This window comes from Styela clava, chromosome 11, assembly GCF_964204865.1.
Source record: "Styela clava chromosome 11, kaStyClav1.hap1.2, whole genome shotgun sequence".
NCBI lineage: Eukaryota > Metazoa > Chordata > Ascidiacea > Stolidobranchia > Styelidae > Styela > Styela clava.
In genome coordinates this window covers 5,037,338-5,057,532 of record NC_135260.1, presented here as the reverse complement: position 1 = coordinate 5,057,532, position 20,195 = coordinate 5,037,338, and the positions used below count along the sequence as shown (strand labels likewise).

The following is a 20,195-nucleotide window of genomic DNA, read 5'->3' as shown; positions in this document are numbered from 1 at the left end:
GTATATTGTCGAGTAAATGAGGCAAATGGTGCCGTGTTTTAGTTCGTAACTAGAAACAATCATTAATCAATAAAGCACGATTGACGCCGGCTATGTATCGTCGGGCCTTGCCAAAGGTGGATTGCATTGGACTGTTTGTTTGTGGATAAAAACATAACTGTTCAGATTACTTTCGTATACTATGAATATAACATAGACATCGTCAATTAATGCACTAAGCGACATACAGTGCAGCTGGCAAGAGAGAAGGAGAGAGGATGCTCAACAGTGTCATCAAGCGACATTAAAAAAGCAATAATAATATTTACGTCATAAATTTTTTATTACATGATTTCAGGTACTATGTTACATTTGGATTTTTTTATGATCAGACACGGCTGCTATTATTGTTTCTTATCTGCTGCGTTTTGCTTTTATGAACATATAATAGGTCGACACTGTGGGAAGTGCAAGTCACAGATTACTTATTTTGTTGCTTTTCGTCTGGGTGTGACGTTTAGTTATTGCAGTGTATTGAGTGAACGCTTTTATGATGAAACAACCACGTGAGAGTTTTGAAGGCTAATTTCCCAATCTCTAGAATAAAAGATATTTTAAGTGACTAAATTTAAGAGCCTTTATAAAGGAATTCAAATGATTTAAAAGTGACAATATTTTGTGGAACTACTTTCTTCGATCTAGAAATGGCGGTAGGGGAAATTGCGAAACGTCTGAACAAGACCAATTTATGCATTACGCTTCATGCGAAATGCATTACAGAAACAGTAACAATCACGCTCTTCTGAAACCTTATTCTGTGTCAGAATGCTTCACCAAAAAAAATGCATGACTTCCCTTGTGTTCATGATTAAATTTACAAATCTGCTCGTACAGTGTATGTGTATATATATATATACAATAAAATTGTTTCCTGTTACTTGACCATTTTCTCACAAAAACATTTTGTAATCGATTAACAATTAGCAGTAAATATCCTGTTAACCGAATACTCAAAATTCGAAATACAGTCATGCCTCGGTAGTCGACCATAATTCGTCTTTTATATATATATTCTAATGTTTTATGCTCTGAAAAGCCCAACTGCTCCAAAGTTAACAAAATTAAATATTATGTAGAATATTTTATTATTTCATATTCAACAAATTCAAATTTATTTTCTTTGTTTGCATTGATCTTTCTCTTTGCAAAACTTGACTCTTGACTGACTCATGACCATTATTCTTCTATCTCATCTTTGTGAATTCATGAAACAAATTAGGAAAGTGGGAAACAATACAAAATAAATAAAAGTATTATTTATAGAAAATACCGATATATCGGAAAAGTGAATGATAGAGTTTGAAAATGCCCTTGAACACGCATGAAAATACCTAAGAGTCAACAATAGGCTTTTTCGAAGTTGAGTTTATGAACCAATTCTGTTGCTTAAGAGTGATCCACACACTAATATGTGCTCGGGATTGATTCTAAATTCAGTTTGGACCAGTATAGGGCCAATGGTATTGAAGAAATTGAAAGTGGGGTTGCATAATATTATAAAATTACCTTTATTACAAAAAATTGCATTGAATCAACCGCAAACTTTTTCAGAATTGCATTCTTTGTTAAGATAAGTTATAGATTTACTGTAACTAAATATTCTCTTTCCCTCGTAAATCTGTGTGTTTTATTATCTCAAAATTCGTATATGACTATTTTTTTGTGGTTGTTATATATGATTGGTAATATGCTTAATATGGAATTATTTGATCATTAATTAATACGACCGAATACTGTTTAGTAACTTCCTACTTTCCAGACGAAACATAAATTTACCTGGCTCATCATAACATTGCCATCTTTCTTGGTCACAATATTGCCAATATGAACAATCTTTTTTTGTTTTACATCCTACACAAAAAACAAATTAGAACACAATATAACTAAATTATTGACTTCAATGTGGTAAGACAAATTAACTACCATGCATAAAAAATTGTCGATCTATATTTTCTGTGATATCTGGAGGCCATAAGCAAATATTGATTTACGAGCGCGAAGCCCACAAAGATTTGTCGCAATATTAGACAGAATCTCGGCCATTGTCTCCATTACAATCTACACCAAGAACAAATTATAAATATACCTCAGCTGTCCTCAACTAAGTAATTTACAACGATCTGGTAAAACAATTATAGGTCATGCAGAAAATTGATGACCGATGCATTTAGTTATATCGGAGGAATATCATAATATATACGGAAATCAGTCCGTTTCTGAGGAGTGTGAAGGTGATACTGATCAAAATAGCATACAATTGGTGTCACTTTAATATGCGTTTATTCTCATAGAATTCAGTTCCTAGCCCGGACCAAAATAAACGGGATCACACAAATGCCGATATCATATGGGCTGGAACCATGGTAACTGTAGAAAATGAAATATTTGTTGATAATAGTATGAATTTACCTTTTTCTTCGCAAATCCACAACTCGCAATAGTGGTTGGAATCACAACCATTGTTGTCTTTGCATTCTACAAAACACAAACTAGAAATACCGTATACCGTATGGCGTATTATAAGGCGCACTGCCATTAAATTTCTGAGATTTTGTTTTTATCACACATAAAGCGCAAGGGCCCTGTGAGAGACAATGGATTTGGGGTGTAGGCAAACAAGCACTACCTGATCTATACATTAGGGAAGGTAAACTGGCCTATGAGTCGCACGATCGCCTTTGGAGAGAAATAAAGGATTTAAAGTGCAATTCATGGTATGTGAAATACAGTACTGTAACTAAATCATTTACCAGATCTGATAAGAAAAATATCGGCTATGCAGAAAATTGATGATCGATACATTTAGTTATATCTGACTGATATCATGATAAATATGGGGATCAGTTCATCTCTGATAAAAGTAATGGAATTAACTTTGGTTGCTTAACGTGACATTGATCTCAATACCATACAATCAGTGTCGCTTTGGTATACGTTTATTCTCATAGAATTCAGTTTCTAACCCAAATTAAAACAACCGTAATCACAAAACCGCTGAGATCATATGAACTGGGGACCAATGGTTAATGTAGAATCGCTGCAAAATATTAGAAATTTACCTTTATCAACGCATTCCCACCAAATGGTGCTACAAAATTTCCCAAGTCCACAATCGTAGTCGTTTTGACATACTGCACAAAGAACAAATATAAGTACAATGTAACTGGGTCAATTACATTATTACAACAATCTGGGAAGACAAAAATCTGTCATGCAGAAAAGTTGATTATCGATATATTTAATTATATCATGCATAATATAGAATCAGTTTATCTCTGAGGAGTATAATGAGTCCAACTTTGGTTGCTTATTAACGTGATACTGATCTCAATACATTACAATTGGTGTGAATTTTGGTATGCGTTTATTCTCATAGAATTCAGTTCCTAGCCCAAAATGAAATAACAGGGATCACACAGCTGCTGAGATGATATGAGCTACAACCACGGTAACTGTAGAAAATAACATATTTGTTGGTAATGGTATGAATTTACCTTTATCTTCACAACGCCTTGTATCACCCGAGCAGTATTTGCCAGAAGCACAATCATCGTCGACATAACAAGCAACTAAAGCAAAATCAGAAATACAGTATGGACTATAAGTCGTACCTTATTATAGGCGACAGTGCTGATAATTTTTTTAGATTGTGATATTATTCATACATATGGCGCAATAGCCTTATATAATACACAATGGCTTTAAAGCGATAACGGTACCGGTCTTGAGCGTAGGCCAGCGGTTCCTAAACGCTTTGTTCATGGACTGCATGAATATAAAGGAAAAACTTAACTGCACAATTAAAATATGCTGTTTTTAACAAAAACTCATGTTTGTGATCATTAATATGTACTTTATGCCTCTAAAACTTAACCAAATCATTCAAAACAATCTGTTAAGACAAATAAACGGTCATGCATAAAAAGTTGTCGGTCTGTATTTCTGTTATTTCGGAAGGCCATACCCAAATATTTGTATTGTACGAGTGCGAAACCCAAGACAAAGATTCGCTGCAATATTAGACAGAATCTATGTCATTGTATCCATTACAACCTACGAAAAGGACAAATTAGAAATATACTCCAACTAAGTCATTTACTACGATCTGGTAGGACAAATATCGGTCATGCAGGAAAATTGATGTTCGATACATTTAGTTATATCTGATTGATATCGTAATAATATGAGAATCAATTGATCCCTGAAAAAAGTAATGGGTCCAACTTTGCTTGCTTAGCTGACCTCAATACCATACAATTCGCCGGATGAGAACAGAACAGGCCTAAGTCACAATTTTGAGTTTTGAGAAAAACGCAATAAACAATTTGGAATTTTTTTATTTTTGAATTTCTAGATATTCACACTTAGTAAAGACCTGAGCTCTGGTTATTTTAATGTGGATGTGAATATCTTTGTAATCAATATTTTTTGGCACTTCAGCTTCAATTCCTTCCTGCTTTTTTAACCCCATAATGGAATTTGGCCCATTCTGTTCTCAACAACTTCTGAATTTTTTTTGTATGGGATGCAAGGTAAAACAAAGTGACTTAGGCCTAAGTTGCACTGAAAAATTTTTTAGGGATGTAAGTTTCGGACATTTCATTTCTGATGTTCATGCCCATCATATTGGAACTTGGGACTATCTTTTTTCAGTATTTTGGGGTTTTGAGCCATGCTCTACAAGGTGGTGGTCTTGAAATTATAAATTTCATAATATTAAAAATTTTAGCTGGACTTATGCCCATTCTGTTTTTAACCTCTACAGTCCTAAGTCCAGCTAAAATTTTTATTATTGAGAAATTCATAATTTCAAGACCACCACCTTGTAGAGCATGGCTCAAAACCCCAAAATATTGAAAAAAGTGAATTTAGCAAAAATGTGACTTAGGCCCCTTCTGTTCTCATCCGGCGAATTGGTGTCACATTGGTATCCGTTTATTCTTATAGAATTCATTTCTTAAAATCCGAACAAATAAAATTACCGGAATCGCACAGCGGCTAAGATCATATTGGTCGGGGCCAATGTTTCATGTAGAAATTAGATATTGCTGCAAATCATTAGAAATTTACCTTTTTCATGGCATGCCCACAAATCGGTGTTACAGAATTGCTTAGGTTTACAATCGTCGTCTTTTATACATGCTGCACAAAAAACAATGTAACTGAGTCATTTAAAACAATCTAGTCAGACAAATATCGTCCATGCAGGAAAATTGATGATCGATACATTTAGTCATATTGAATATGGGAATCAGGCAATCCCTTTAAAAGTAATAGGTCCAACTTTGGTTGCTTAACGTTATACTTGCTGATCGCATCAGATTTCAATTGATGTCACTTTGTTACGCGTTTATTCTCATAAGATTAAGTGTCTAACTCAAACTAAAATAACAGAAATCGCTCAACCGCTGAGATCATATTGGCTGAAACCCTGGTAACTGTAGAAATAACATATTTGTTGATATAAGTATGAATTTACCTTTACGTTCACATGTCTGTAAAAATTGATGACAGTATTGATCAGATTTGCAATAAGTGTCGTCATAACAAGTCTCTGGAAAAAAATAGAAATACAGTATACCGACACAGTGGGTTTTACAGCGATAACGGTACCGATTTTGGGCGTAGAACAGCGGTTCGCGAAGTTTATGTTCGTGGGGCGCCAAAATACAGAGGAAAAAACATACGGCACACTCAAAATATGCTGTTTTTAAATCAAACTCATGTTTTTGATCATTAATATGTACCTTATGCCTTTAAAAGTTTGTAAACATGCAGGTTTAAAGAAGAAGGAATTGATAAAACAGTCGTTGTTTCCTTCCCATACTACACAAAGAACAAATTGGAAATACAATATAACTAAATCATTCAAAACAATCTTGTAAGTCAAATAAACGGACTTGCACTTGTCGGTCTATATAAGTGTTACCATTTCCAGAAAGACATAATTCCGACAAAATTTTAATGAGTCACCTTGACCCATTTTGCAACCAAGACAAGTATATTATGGTATAAATTCACGATGTCGCAAAAGGTATAAGCTGTCGTCGCTTTTTCGTGAGAATAAATATAAATATAGAACAAAACGAAAAGAGCAAAATTGTTGCTTAATCTTCAACTTAACACTAGGACAGAGTGAATTACAGGTACCGACAGTGCAACCAAAACACCGATTACAAAATGCTGGCAATTTAGGTCGTCTGTGACATCACAATAATCTGAATGCGACGCAATCCGTGTTGCACAAAAATGCTTACTTGTGACATTTCTTTGAAAAAAAAATAGGATTTCGTGGAAGCGCAATATCTGGAAACTCGAGAATTTGTTGCAGGGATTTGCAGTATTTGAAAATCCTGGACATTTTGAGCACTTTTAAACATTTCTCCCTGATGCAAATGTTACCACTAAAATTGCGAACAGGTCAGGGAAAAATCAGACGTATGTCAACCGTGGCCTATATTTTCTGTTATATCTGAAGACCATATGCAAATATTCGTAACAATCTTGATTTACGAGAGCGAAACCCACAAAGAATTGTAGCAATATTAGGCAGAATCTAGGCCATTGCCTCCATTACAACTTACAAAAATGACAAATTAGTAATATACTTCAACTAACTAATTTACTACGATCTGATAAGACAAATATCAGTCATGCAGAAAAACTTATGACCGATACATTTAGTTACATCTAACTGATATTATGCTAAATATGGGCATCGATGTATCTATGCATGAGGAGTGTGATAGGTCCAGCTTTGGTTGCCTAACGTGATACTGATCTAAATAGCATACAATTGGTGTCACTTTGGTATGGGTTTATTATCATAGAATTCAGTTCTTAACCCGAAAACTAGAATGACCGGGATCAGACAACTCTGAGATCATATGAGCTGAAACCCTGGCATCTTTGGAAATAGCATATTTGTTGATAACAGTATAAACTTACCTTTATTTTCACATATCTTTGTATACCAGTCGCAGTATTGGCCAGGATCACAATCATTGGTTTTAACACAAGAAACTAAAAAAAAAATTAGAAATACAGTATACCGTATTCTATGATCTATAAGTCGTATCCTATATTAGAGGACAGTTTCTAATAATTTTCTTAGAATGCGTTTTTATTTATACAAATGGCGCAATGACCCTATACGACCCAATGGGTTTTAATTGGATAACAGTACCGGTTTTTGGAGTGGGCCAGCGGTTCACAAACTTTTTGTTCGTGGGGCGCCAAAGTATAAAGAAAACAACACACAGCACACTTGAAATATGCTTGTTTTAAATAAAACTCATGTTTTACTCATTAATGTGCACTTTATGCATTTGAAAGTTTGTAAACATGCAGGTCTAATGAAGAAGGAACGAAGAAAACAATCATTGTGTCCTTCACACACAAAGAACAAATCAGAAATACAATGTAAATCATTCAAAACAATCCTGCAAGTCAAATAAACGGACTTGCATAAAAATTGTCGGTCTATATTAGTGTTACCATATCCAGGAAGACATAATTCCGACAAAATTTTAATGATTCACCTTAACCCATTTTGCAACCAAAACACGTATATTATGGTATAAATGCACAATGTCGCAAAAGGCATGCCATAGGCTGTCGTCGCTTTCTCGTGAGAATAAATATAAATATAGAACAAAACGAAAGGAGCAAAATTGTTGCTTAATTTTCAACTAAACCCTAGCAAGGAGTGAATTAAAGGTACCGATAGTGCAACCTAAACACTGATTACAAAACGCTGGTGATTCAGGTCATATGTGACATCACAATAATCTGTATGCGATGCAATCCGAGTTGCACAAAAATGCTTACTTGTGACATATCTATGAAAAAAAATTGGGATTTCGTGTATGCGCATTATCTGAAAACTCGAAGATTTGTAGCAAGGAATTTACAGTATTTAATTCCCTGACATGTAAGCACTTTTTATCATTTTTCCCTGATGTAAATTTGACCACTAAATCAGGGAAATATCTGGCGTATTGCAAGTGACAGTCTATATTTTCTCTTATATCTGGAGGCCATATGCGAATATTCGTAACAATCTTGATTTACTAGAGCGAAACCTACAAAGTTTCGTCGCAGTATTAGGCAGAATCTAGGCCATTGTATCTCTTACAACCTACAAATATGACAAATTCGAAATATACTTCAACTAAGTCATTTACTACGATCTGGTAAGACAAAATATCGTTCATGCTGAAAAATTGATGACAGATACATTTAGTTATATCTGACTGATGTAATAATAAATATATATGGGAATAAGTTCATCCCTGAAGAATGAAATAGGTGATACTGATCTCAATACCATAAAATTGGTGTCGCTTTGGTATGCGTTTATCTCATAGAATTCAGTTCCTAACCCGAACTAGAAAAACCGGGATCACCCAACCGCTGAGATCATATGGGCTGAAACCCTGATAACTGTAGAAATACCATATTAGTTGATAACAGTATAAACTTACCTCTTTTTTCACATATATTTGTATTCCAATCGCAGTATTGTCCAGAATCACAATCATTGTTGTTAACACAGGCAACTAAAGAAAAATTAGAAATACATTATACTGTATTCTATGGACTATAAGTCGTACCCCATTATGGGAGACACTCAGTGGCGCAGCCAGGGGTCGGGGTCGAATTCCCCTTCGCCCTGAAAATTGGAAAATTGGAAAAGTCGCCAATAATGTGTGCAATTGCCTTCTGCTAAAATCGCCGTTTGTTTTCATCAACGTTGCGTGTTATTTAGGCAGTAAACGCCCTTTACATTGGTGTTTATTCTTTCTAAATCACAAATTTGTGCCACGGGAACGATGATAATTATTTTATTTTTTTACTCGCACGGAATTGTGAATTCGGTGAGAGTTAGTATACGTTCATCGGCGGCGGGGTTCTAAAGACAAATGAAGGAGTAAATCCGCGATCTAAATTTTTTGATTGTAAAGCGGCAATATAAAATACTGAAAATAAAACCGTAAACAATAAAAGTTCCGCGACAGTCTAGAAACGCTTTTCTAGGCATTGGAAATTGCCTAATTTCGTGTGTCTACGGCACACATAACTGTTGAATGTAGGACCTACGGTTTCCAAACTTCTTGTTCATGGGGCGCCAAAATATAGAGGCAAAAACTCATGAAACACTCAAAATATACTGTTTTTTTTTTAACAAAATTCATGTATCTGATCTTTAATGTGAACTTTATTCTTTTAAAAGTTTGTAAACAGCGGGTCTAGGAAATAAAGTTGTCTATAGTTGAGACCATCGACCCTTGTTGTTCAATAAAATGAAATTTTACTGAATAAATAGATTTTTACTAACCTACGTATGCATGATCAAGTAACATAGACATTACAGCAGCCGACAGCAAGAGAGATACAAACTTTTTCTGCATCATGAATTCGAACTCGTTTAGATAGTTTTTCCTAGAATTAAAAGAAATACTAAGTTAGTGCTTAACATAAGGTAGAGAATAATAAAAGAGAACAGTATCGTGTCGCAAGTAAAGAATGATCGTTTCAACCAATGGTGACATCAAAATATTAAGAACAGGGTCTACTTCGTTAAAAACAGAATCTAGCAACACATTTTTCATTTCTCAAAATGGTCATTATGTTATATATCGGTTCGCGCAAATTTTAGTATACAAATGAAAATTTATGAATATTTTTTACTAACAGAAAAATCTAACATTCTATAAACGAAACATCATGACGCCTGTCTGTTAAATTATTGAAAAATCCTATACTGAATATTTGCTAAATTGCTGATGTTTGAGCCTGAAATTTTTTTAAACAAATGCACGAGTTGAAGTTTCGCTATTTTTGTCGCAATCGCGTAGGGTTTGAAGTCCTCGACAGAAAAAAAGTCTACGTTAAAGATAGTTGTAATCGAATTCCCTAGCAAAAGAAAATGAATGAACTTCTGATATCCTGATTCCTTCGAGTTGAACAAGTTTAATTCTTTGCCAAGATGTTTGCGCGATGCCCTATCGGTTAAAGCGTTAGATTCTAACGGTTAGAATATAAGACATAGAGAAGATTTTGCTATCTTCACCGATATATAACAAACGGTTCGAAAAGTACTAATTTCGGTCTTGGAACCTCAACAAGCTATAGTCCCACACAAACTAATATTCCCTGCTCAAAGTATGGAGATTATATAATCGTTCTTTGCTTGTTTCTTTTTTTATCAAATGTTGCAGTTTACATAAAACGAGAGAAAAAAAGTTACATAAAAGAAATAAATGATTGCAAATATGAAACATCAACATAGGCAAATGTTTCTACTTAATTAAGTTAGAGCATTGGGTAATCCTTAGAAGAGAGCAAATTAATGTGGGTCATTAGATTTGGTTAAATAAACGAATATCCTATTTCATTTTTGGGAATATTCATTATTAGAAGCTGTCTTTGCAAAATTTTGGCGCGAGTTTAGCTAGCGAGAACAATAGTTGCGGAAATGGGAATTCGCGGAACGTTTCTAGCAGTACTTAACACTCTTTTTATTTTGCAATGCGTCGGCCTAATTTTGAAAAATAGGAAGCGACTAGCTTGCAAAAACAATTATTTGGGAAATAGGAATCCGCTGAACATCTTACGAACTACTTAATACTCAAATTAGTTTCCGCAAACAATCCTTTGGCAATTTGAAAAAATACAAAATGGCTAGTTAGCTAGAACAATTGTATTGATGGTAAAATTAGCGGAAAGTTTCGGGCAGTTTTTTACACATAATTTTATTTATTTAAACAATCAGAATTTTTTAAAGGTTTTTGCAAAGCCTTGCTTATTTAGAAAAATAGGAAACGGTTAATTAGCGAGAACAACTATTTGAGAAATAAAAATTCGTAGAAGGTTTTCCGCAAATATTGCTAAATGTATCTGCGTGTTTGTTAATGATTAATGGTCACATTATTACCAATGCCCAGCATAGCGTTATTATGAATAAAGAATAATAACAATTATAGGAATGTAACTAGTGTTTCGTGTTTTATGAAATTGAAAAAGTAAGTTTCCGTATTCATTACTGATTGAAGGATTTAATTTAGATTATATTTTTTTTGAATAGTTCTCATGCCCACGAACATTTATAGAGCAATTTAAAATGATAGTTGGGTGATAAAAACAAGTAAAATTTATATAAATCAAGAATTATTAAGGTCTGAATCGTTTCTTAAATATGACCTATCATTTTAATAAAAATGAAGGCAACATTGAAAATATGAAAGTTTCCGTGGTGCACCCTTCTCATTAATCCCCTTTGCAAGTTTTTATTTTGCTAATTGTCATCCCTGGCTACAACATGCTTGCAATATTATACGCCTACAAATCTGTCAGACTAATATTGCAAGACTAGATAGAGGTAATCTCGTCTTGCAATCCAAACTAATACCTTCAGTGAAATGGAATATTAAGACTATTGAAGTTACGGTGAAATGCTATTTAAACTTTTGAAAAGTACTGTTAAAAAGTGTCAGTCGTTAAACATTTTCGTCGTAAATTCAATACTGTTGTCGACATCTACATTAAATCATCTAACCAAACTAACTTTGTTTATTTCGTGAGCTAGTTGGCCTGGTGGATAGTGCTAGTCTGTAAATCCTATGCTATGTAAATCGCATAGTATATTTCCCAGTACCGGTAGTCTGACCACCCGATCGCTCAGATGTGATCAGGGGACCACGGTACGTGCGGTGATCAATTTTTTATCTTGATGACGTCATCACACTAATTTTTAAAGTGAGAAACGAATTCCCCAGTTAGCAATAATATGAAGAATATAAGCAAAATGATAAGGTCCTTTTCGTGTACGAAAAATTTGGTGTCGAAGATCGGAGATACATCAATCAATTTTCAATTGACATTGGCGACGACCTATAAAGGATAGCAGAATCTAAATAAGTTTGAATATCTCACATTGCCGACTCCAACCACCACCGGTAAGGCCTGATGATACATAGCCGGCGTCGATCGTGCTTTATTGGGGTTGAATGTTTACAGCCCTGAACTAAAACACGCCACGATTTGGCTCATTTTCCCGACAATATACCGGAATCCCAATGGCAAAAATAGCGACCCCTGACACCAAAATCGCCAAAATATACATATATTGGACCCATATTGTTTGTTTCTACGGCGGATGACGCGTTCTTGGTATGTCGTAAGAAGTTTGAACGTTATACGCATATAAATATAGATGTATATATATTACAATGCTGTTTAATGTCCGTTTAAATACTCTGATATGACCCAAATGCAAAGTTAACAAAATGATCAATTATTATTGTAGAATATTTTTTTATTCCATATTCAGCAAAGTCAAATTTATTTTTCTCTGTTTGCGTTGATCTTTGTCTTTGCGAAACTTGATTCTTGAATGACTCATGACCATCGACGTCACCATTCTGTGCGAATTCAAAAGACAAATTAGGAAAGTGGAAAAATAATTCAAAACAAATCAAAATATTTTTTTCAGAAAATACCGATATACCGGTAAAAGAAAATAATAGAGTTTAAAAATGTCTCCTAACACGCATAAAAATATTTAAAAAACCATAAGCATGTTCGGAGTTGAGTTTATGAACCAAACTTGTTTCTTAAAAGTGATCCCCATGCTACTATGTATCTGAGATTGATGCTAATTGCAGTTCGGACCAGTATAGGGCCGATAATATTGTGGCCGATGGCCGAAATTGTGGTTGCATAATGTCATAAATAGATCTTTATTAGGAAAAATTCCATTGGATTGATCTCAAAATTGCTCAGAATTACACAAACTGGTAAGACAAACAACGGGCCATGCAAAAAGAGATGCGGTCACTCATTTCTGCATGATATATATGTAGGCAATACGCAAATATTCGTGAAAAGCAAGAATTACAAGCGCGAAACACACAAATATTCTTCGCAATATTGGCCAGAATCTTGACCATTGTCTCCATTACAACCTACACAAAAGGAAAATTGGAAATATACTTCAATAAAGTCATTTACAACAATTTGGTAAGACAAATATCGGTCATACAGGAAAATTGATTATCGATACATTTATTTAGGTCTGATTAAATCATGCCAAATATGAGAGAGAGTCCATCCTAAAAAAGTAACGAGTATCGGTTTGCTTGCTTAGCGTGATACTGATTTTAATACCACACAACTGGTGTCACTTTGGTATGCGTTTATTCTCATAGAATTCAGTTCCTAATCCAAACTAAAATAACCGAAATCTTCCGACCGCTGAGATTATATTGACTCATAGGATCAATGGTTTATGTTTATGTAAATTTACCTTCTAAACTGCATTCGTACTTAAAGTCACAATATTCCCCACGTTCACAATCATCGTCTTTTTCACATTCTGCACACAAAAAAAATTAAAAATAAAATGTAAATAAATCATTTGAAACAATCTGGTAAGACAAATATCGGTCATTCAGGAAAATTGATTATCAATACATTTAGTTATATCTGATTAAATCATGCCAAATATGGGAATCTGTTGATCCCTGAAAAAAGTAATGGGTCCAACTTTGGTTGCTTAACGTGATTCTGATCTCAATAGCATACAATTGGTGTCACTTTGGTATGCGTTTATAATCATAGAATTCAGTTCCTAAACTAAACTAAAATTACTGAGATCACACAACCGTTGAGATCCTATTGACTGGGACCAATGGCTCCTGTAAAAAAGAGATATTGCTGCAAAAATAGTGGAAATTTACCTTTATCGTAGCAATCAAACCAATAGCCGTGACAAACTTGATTAGGCCCACATTCGTCGTCATCTTCACAAACTGCACAAGAACAAATTAGAAATACAATGTAAGTAAATAATACATAACAATCTGGTAAAACAAACAACGGCCATGCAAAAAAATTCCGGACTATTTGGATGCCATACGCAAATATTCGTAAAAAGCAAGGGTTAAAAGAGCGAAACCCTTAAAGATTAGTCGCAATATTGGGCAGGAGCTCTACCATTGTCTGCAATAAAACCTACACAAAAGACAAATCGGAAATATACTTCAACTGAGTCATTTAAAAACAATTTGGTAAGACAAATATATATAGTTCATCCAGGTAAATTGATTATCAATACACTAAGTTAAATCTGATTAAAGCATGCCAAATATCGGAATCAGTTCATTCCTGATAAAAGTAATTGCTCCAACTTTGGTTGTTCAACGTGATACTGAATACTCAATATCATAAAATTGGTGTCACTTTGGTATGTGTAAATTCACCGGGATCAAACAACCGCTGAGATCATATTGACTGGGACCAATGGTTCCTGTAGAAAATAGATATTGCTGCAAATTAGTGGAAAATTTACCTTTATTGCGGCATTTATACCAAAAAATGTCACAAAATTCCTTAGGTCCACAATCCTTGTCTTCTTTACATGTCGCTGCACAATAAACAAAATTAAAAATACAATGTAACTGAGTCAATTACAACAATCTAGTAAGACAAATGTCGGTCATGCAGGAAAATTGGTGATTGACATATTCAGTCATATGTGCTTGGTATTATGATAAATATTGAATTGTTGGAACTAACTCACTTCCATTTTTTTTTATACAAATGCAAATTTGTTTGACTATGATAGAAGATTTAACGGCCGAATACGAGTTTGAGCATAAATGATGCTTTCGAGGCACAAGACAAAACATCCGACTTTTGCACAACAGTAATCTTCATGTTTTTAGGATTTGGTGTGATGATAATTATAGAACTTGAAAACGATTGTTATATCCTATGTAGAAAGCCGTAAATATATATGTAAATTTTGACTAACGCAAAACATCCAAGCCGTATGCTTGACCCAGCAACACAGACATTACAGCAGCTGACAGCAAGAGACACACAAGAAATTTCGGCATTATGACTTGGAACCTAATTAAAGGCGTTCAGATAGATTTTCCTAGAATGAGATGAAATACTAAGTTAGTGCATATATATAAATTAGAGAATAAGAAAATGCACGGTCCAGTGTCGCAACTCGCAAGTTATGAATTGTTGTTAAAACCGGTAATGATATCATAGCGACACCAGGGGTGGTTCTCGTCGGTCACGACGCGTTGACGCGTTCAGTTTTTGGTCGTATTCGAGATTCGACTTGACACTCTCGCACAAATCAATTGCAAGTTATGTTTTACTCTTTATCGCTATTTTATATTGTTTCATCTTTGCCGTTTTTAACTAAAGAATATTTTACACAATCAAGCAATCTCGTTAAGAGACTTTGAAGCTCACAGTTAAAAGGAAACCCAGTCTTGGCACGCGCGGAATCATATGGAACAACATCCAGGAAACCCTATAGAAAGTTGGTGACATCCCAATGTCATAAAGATCAACTTTCTAACGGGTTTGTGAATGTTGTTTGCTATCTCTCTGCGCGTTCGAGACAGGGCTTGATTGTGTCACCTGCAAAATGTTCTTAAAATTTCCTACGTGTCGCTATAACATCAAAATTTAAGAAACGGATTCTCTCTTGTGTCAAATTCCCTAACAATATGGTCTCATTTTTGAAAATGAATGGATCTCAATGGTCAGGAACGGGATCGCGGACTTTCCAAGAACCGCTTTGCAAAAATTTTGATATTATTATATAAATGAAAACGTATATAGGGTTTTCAACATTCCATAAATGCAACATCATGTTGCCTGTCAGTTAAATTATTGACAAAATCGATAAATTGCTGAAGTTGGAGCCTAAAATTATATTTATTTTAAGCAAATGCACGAGTCAAAGTGTTGCAATCATTGACGCGATTGTGTCTGATTTGAATTTTAAAGTTATGCCAATTTGGACAAGTTTTTTTTTGCCAAGATGTTTGCGCGATGGCCTATTGGAAGCGTTAGGCTATATTCTATAGCATATAGAAACGATTAAGCTACTTTCAACGATATATTACAAATGGTTCGGAAAGTACTAATTTCATTTCTGGAAACTCAACAAGCTCTTGTCCCCAAGCAAACTGATATTCCCTGCTCGAAGTACCGAGAATATATAACGTTTTTCGCTTGTTTCTTTTTTTATTAAATGCACTGTTGTATTTCATTCAAAACGAGAGAAACAAAGTTATATTAAATAAATAAATGATTTTGTGAACTGTTTTTGCAAAACTCGGCTTATTTAAGAAAATTAGAAACGACTAGCTAGCGAGAACCTAAGTTTCGGAGGTAAAAATTCGCGGAACGTTTCCAGCAGTACTTTGCACTGATATTGTTTCATAAAACATTTATAATTTGTGAGCTGTTTTCGCAATTACTCGGCTTATTTCAGAAAATTTGAAACGACTTGCTAGCGAGAACCAATGTTTTGGACGTAAAAATTCGCGGAACGTTTCAAGCAGAACTTTACACTTATTTTGTTTCCTAAAACATTCAAAATTTCTGAGCTGTTTTTGCAAAGCATCGGCTTATTTCAGAAAAATGGAAACGACTAGCTAGCGAGTGGGATTGTTTTGGAAGTACAAATTCACGGAACGTTTCAAGCAGTTCTTTACACGTATTTTATTTCCTAAAACATTCATATTTGTGAGCTGTTTTTGCAAAAACTCGGCTAGAAATACGCAGAACGTTTTTAGCACATATTGCTAAATGCTGAAAAGTCGCTCTACATTTTAACTGTAACTAATGCACAGCTAAACGATATTTATTACACAGTATAGCCATCTTTACTTTGTATTGTCTTGGTAGACTGCACACTGATTATCTGGGGACTCATTGTTGAATATTGATGATATAACCAGACTCGAATCATTGTCTATGGGACTGGTGCCCTATATCTGAAACATACTTACAATAGGAATGTAACTATTGTTCCGTGTTATCTATAATTGAAAAAGTAAGTTTCAGTATATCCATTATTGATTGAAGGCTAATTTAATTTACATGGTGCGTTTTTCGAAATAGTTCTCATCTTATAGCTACGAAAATTTATTTATCTCAACCGAGCCAATATTGAGGTCTGAATCATCTTTCCAAGCTGACCAATCATTTCATTAAACACAGTGGCACTATTGAAATTCGTCTATGAAAATTGACGAAAATCTATTTTGCGGTGCCGTCTTTCTTTCGTGCCCAAGGCAAGTTCTTATTCTGCTTACTGGTTAATTCATCCCTGGCTACAACATCCTTGCACTATTAAACGCCTAAAAATCTGTCAAACTAATAGAGCAAGATAATAATCTCGAGTTGTATTTTGAACTAAGACCCACAGTAAAATCAAATATGAAAAGTAATTAAACTGAAGCTTTATAACAGCATTGAGGAGATAAATGATTATAAATATAAAACCTAAATATGAGCAAATGTTTTTACCTATTATTATTAAGCTTGGGCATTGCTTAACCATTTAAAAGCATCAAAATTAATTCGGGTCAATGGGTTGAATTAAATAAAGCGAATTATTTCATTTTCAGAAATAATCATAATTTGAGGCTGCTTTTGCAAAATTTTGGCGCGGGTCTAGCTAACGAGAACAATAGTTGCGGAAATGGAAATTCGCGGAACGTTTCAAGCAGTCCTTTACACTTAATTTCATTTACTAAAATAATCATAATTTGTGGAATGTTTTCGCAAAGACTTGGCTTAGTTTAGAAAATAGAAAACGACTAGCTAGCGAGGACAGTTGTTTTGGAGGTAAAATTCGCGGAACGTTTAGAGCAGTTTTTTACACTTATTTTATTTCCTGAAACATTTATAATTTGTGAGCTGTTTTTGCCAAAACTCTGCTCATTTTTGAAAATTGGAAATGGCTAGCTAGCTAGCTAGAGAACATTTGTTTGGGAGTAGAAATACGCAGAACGTTTTTCCCAAATATTTCTGTATTTTTGAGTTTCAAAATTCCTTAATGTTGAAGGCTAATTTAATTTACATGATATTTTTTTTTATAATAGTTCTACAAACATTTATAGAAAGGGTTAAGGTGATATTTGGGTAATATTTCGGCTAACCAAGCTGACCAATCATTTCATTAAACACTGATGCACTATTGACATTCTTTCATGACATGCCTTCCTTCTCAAATGGATCAAATAAACTTCTGTCATTCAAATCCAATCCCATTCGGATAAGATAAAACTATTTTAAGATCAGATCTTATAGGAACATTATAAGCACCATAACTATATGAGCATCAAATTTCTGTTCTGGTGAATACTTTCCCCATAAGATATCTTGTTAAAATTGTTTTGTTTATGCCACTTTCATTTTATCCGTGTGGGATGAGTTTTGAATGACTAAAGTCCAATAGTTGGATAATGCGAAAGAACAAAAATCTTCCAAGCCCTCCTAAAATGTATTGATTCTTCGCGCTGAGAGCTTTACACAGAGCCTTAAATGTTCTCGCGGGCTTATCAGTAAATAGCAGTTGACACGAAATTGAACAAGTCGAGTTAACACAGCCAACGATAAAATTTTGGCCACGGCCACGGGAACCAACCTACGGTAGCAAGTCAGATACCCTCTTGCACATAAATATCACCCACGATATTCTAACATACAAATCCAGAGATACGGTGGCAAATGTATTTCTAACGCTAAGCAGATATTTTAGAGTTGGGCGTATGCGACACATGACTGACAGTAACATGGAACACGTATATGTCTACTGATATAAATTGGCGCGCAACCTGTTATCATTCCCCAGACAACGAGTAGTTTGTCGACACTTATCGCCTGTCGGTAATAAAGTATTCTGCTTTGACCTCTGGCACAGTCAGGTATAATTTGTACGCAACAAAGCCGACACCTGAATATGCAATGGGAATCTAGTCATACACAAACAAAAGTTCACAAATACGTAACAACGTTTTCTATTAATTAACAATATATTATTTTTACATCGAAATTACGATTTACATGTAATCCATTATTCAAGTTTTCAGCTGGCTGTTCTTCTTACGGAAATTCAGGAACTCTTTAATCAATCAACCCCAGAAAATGTTAATATTTCGCTGCTCACGTTAAGCACACTGATTAGTTCTGTGCAAATTTTCAATTGCCTAAGTAATCTGGACATCCGCAATATGGTGTATTTGATGGTATGTAGGATAAAGCTATAATTCTCTGCTTCAAATGGCAACTAAAAAACCTAGGTTGTCCACTCCAGTTTGCTGTGTATGTAGGATATAATACCATATTTATAAACACCAATTCACCCATTCTAGACCATTTCCATAACCCCAAATAGGGCACCGTGATTGGATATAACGATTTTAATTTTAGGCCGAGATTATTAGGGGAATAATTGGTCGCCATCTGTACAATAACTTTCCAGAAAATTAGTTCATGGATGGTTTTTAGTTTAATCTAATATTTACGAGTAATTCCAATTACTTTGCGTCGCAATGGTTCTATATGAGCTTGTGAAAGCGAACAAGGCATGTCACAGGATCAATAACCAAAATTGTCGTGTCTGCAACTAATAGAAAGTCTATGTTAAGTGAAGGTGCGGCCCACGGTTACATCCAGTTATTTGTAAATGGCCTAAACCAAAACTTGTCACTAGTTAACGTCGAGCTACGTGGGGAAGTACAGACTTGTCCCAGTTTGGTTCTATTACACGATTATTTCATACTTTCTCTTGCAGCGCACATATTACGATTATTTATTATTTTCCGGCCTCGCCCGGGATCACGTACTATATTTTTAGTATATCGTATTTTGCGCGTGCACGCTACTGTATCATTCTCGTTTTAAAATATAAAACATGCGCTGCATTAAACTTGGTTCGAATCAATTTTTTCAGATTTGTTATCATATCCACTAAACATCTGACGCGATCGACTACTCGAGACGCGACGATCGACGTGTTGGCCACCCTAATTTCATTCCACGATCAACCATATTTTCTCTTGTCTATAGCAGAATGACGCCAGTTGGGTATCGGTGATGATACCGTCAATGAAGGATTTGTTTGCAAACAGAAGTAAAACACAGACGATATTGGGAATCGCAATATGGAATGAAGTGTTATCACAGCCTGAGGGTAAAGAGGAGGTGAGACCGTGTTGTTCAAGGATGAGATCCTTGGGATCGATTTTTGTTTTGCACAATAATAAGGAATTACAAATTATAATAATTAAAATTATCATTTAATTCAACCAAAGAGCGCTATAAGTTTA

The 20,195-nt window shown here is 34.6% G+C and overlaps 2 protein-coding genes across 3 annotated transcripts; both read right to left on the bottom strand.

Annotated features, from left to right (window-relative positions):
• Positions 1-1,105: 1,105 nt before the first annotated feature.
• Positions 1,106-9,537, bottom strand: LOC120347943 (uncharacterized). Of its 2 annotated transcripts, XM_039418053.2 has the most exons (10): positions 9,380-9,537; positions 8,526-8,600; positions 6,988-7,062; positions 5,519-5,593; positions 5,110-5,181; positions 3,534-3,608; positions 3,099-3,170; positions 2,449-2,514; positions 1,816-1,890; positions 1,106-1,232 (listed from the first exon to the last, which is right to left on the bottom strand). In XM_039418053.2, exons 1-10 carry the CDS (start codon positions 9,453-9,455, stop codon positions 1,216-1,218), a joined length of 678 nt encoding a protein of 225 aa, XP_039273987.2. In that variant the 5' UTR covers positions 9,456-9,537; the 3' UTR covers positions 1,106-1,215. The 2 variants fall into 2 exon arrangements, with proteins under 2 accessions (XP_039273987.2, XP_039273989.2); XM_039418055.2 differs by lacking the exon at positions 3,534-3,608.
• A 2,710-nt stretch (positions 9,538-12,247) lies between these two features.
• On the bottom strand, positions 12,248-16,022 carry LOC120348035 (uncharacterized). The gene is made up of 5 exons (XM_078118182.1): positions 14,858-16,022; positions 14,393-14,467; positions 13,782-13,853; positions 13,349-13,417; positions 12,248-12,464 (listed from the first exon to the last, which is right to left on the bottom strand). The coding sequence occupies exons 1-5, from the start codon at positions 14,940-14,942 to the stop codon at positions 12,457-12,459; spliced, it is 309 nt and encodes a 102-aa protein (XP_077974308.1). The 5' UTR covers positions 14,943-16,022; the 3' UTR covers positions 12,248-12,456.
• Between the last annotated feature and the right edge of the window lie 4,173 nt (positions 16,023-20,195).

What these genes read in the sequence shown, in the direction of transcription:
- LOC120347943 (XM_039418053.2), bottom strand. Translation starts at nt 9,455, where the DNA reads ATGATGCAGAAAAAGTTTGTATCTCTCTTGCTGTCGGCTGCTGTAATG. An exon ending in GTGGGCATGCCATGAAAAAG is followed by an intron (nt 3,609 to 5,109) that starts GTAAATTTCTAA and finishes ATTTTGCTTTAG; the next exon opens with TTGCTTGTTATGTCGACGAT. An exon ending in GTGGATTTGCGAAGAAAAAG is followed by an intron (nt 1,891 to 2,448) that starts GTAAATTCATAC and finishes TTTTTTGTGTAG; the next exon opens with GATGTAAAACAAAAAAAGAT.
- LOC120348035 (XM_078118182.1), bottom strand. Translation starts at nt 14,942, where the DNA reads ATGCCGAAATTTCTTGTGTGTCTCTTGCTGTCAGCTGCTGTAATGTCT. An exon ending in GTATAAATGCCGCAATAAAG is followed by an intron (nt 13,854 to 14,392) that starts GTAAATTTTCCA and finishes GTTCTTGTGCAG; the next exon opens with TTTGTGAAGATGACGACGAA. An exon ending in GTTTGATTGCTACGATAAAG is followed by an intron (nt 13,418 to 13,781) that starts GTAAATTTCCAC and finishes TTTTGTGTGCAG; the next exon opens with AATGTGAAAAAGACGATGAT.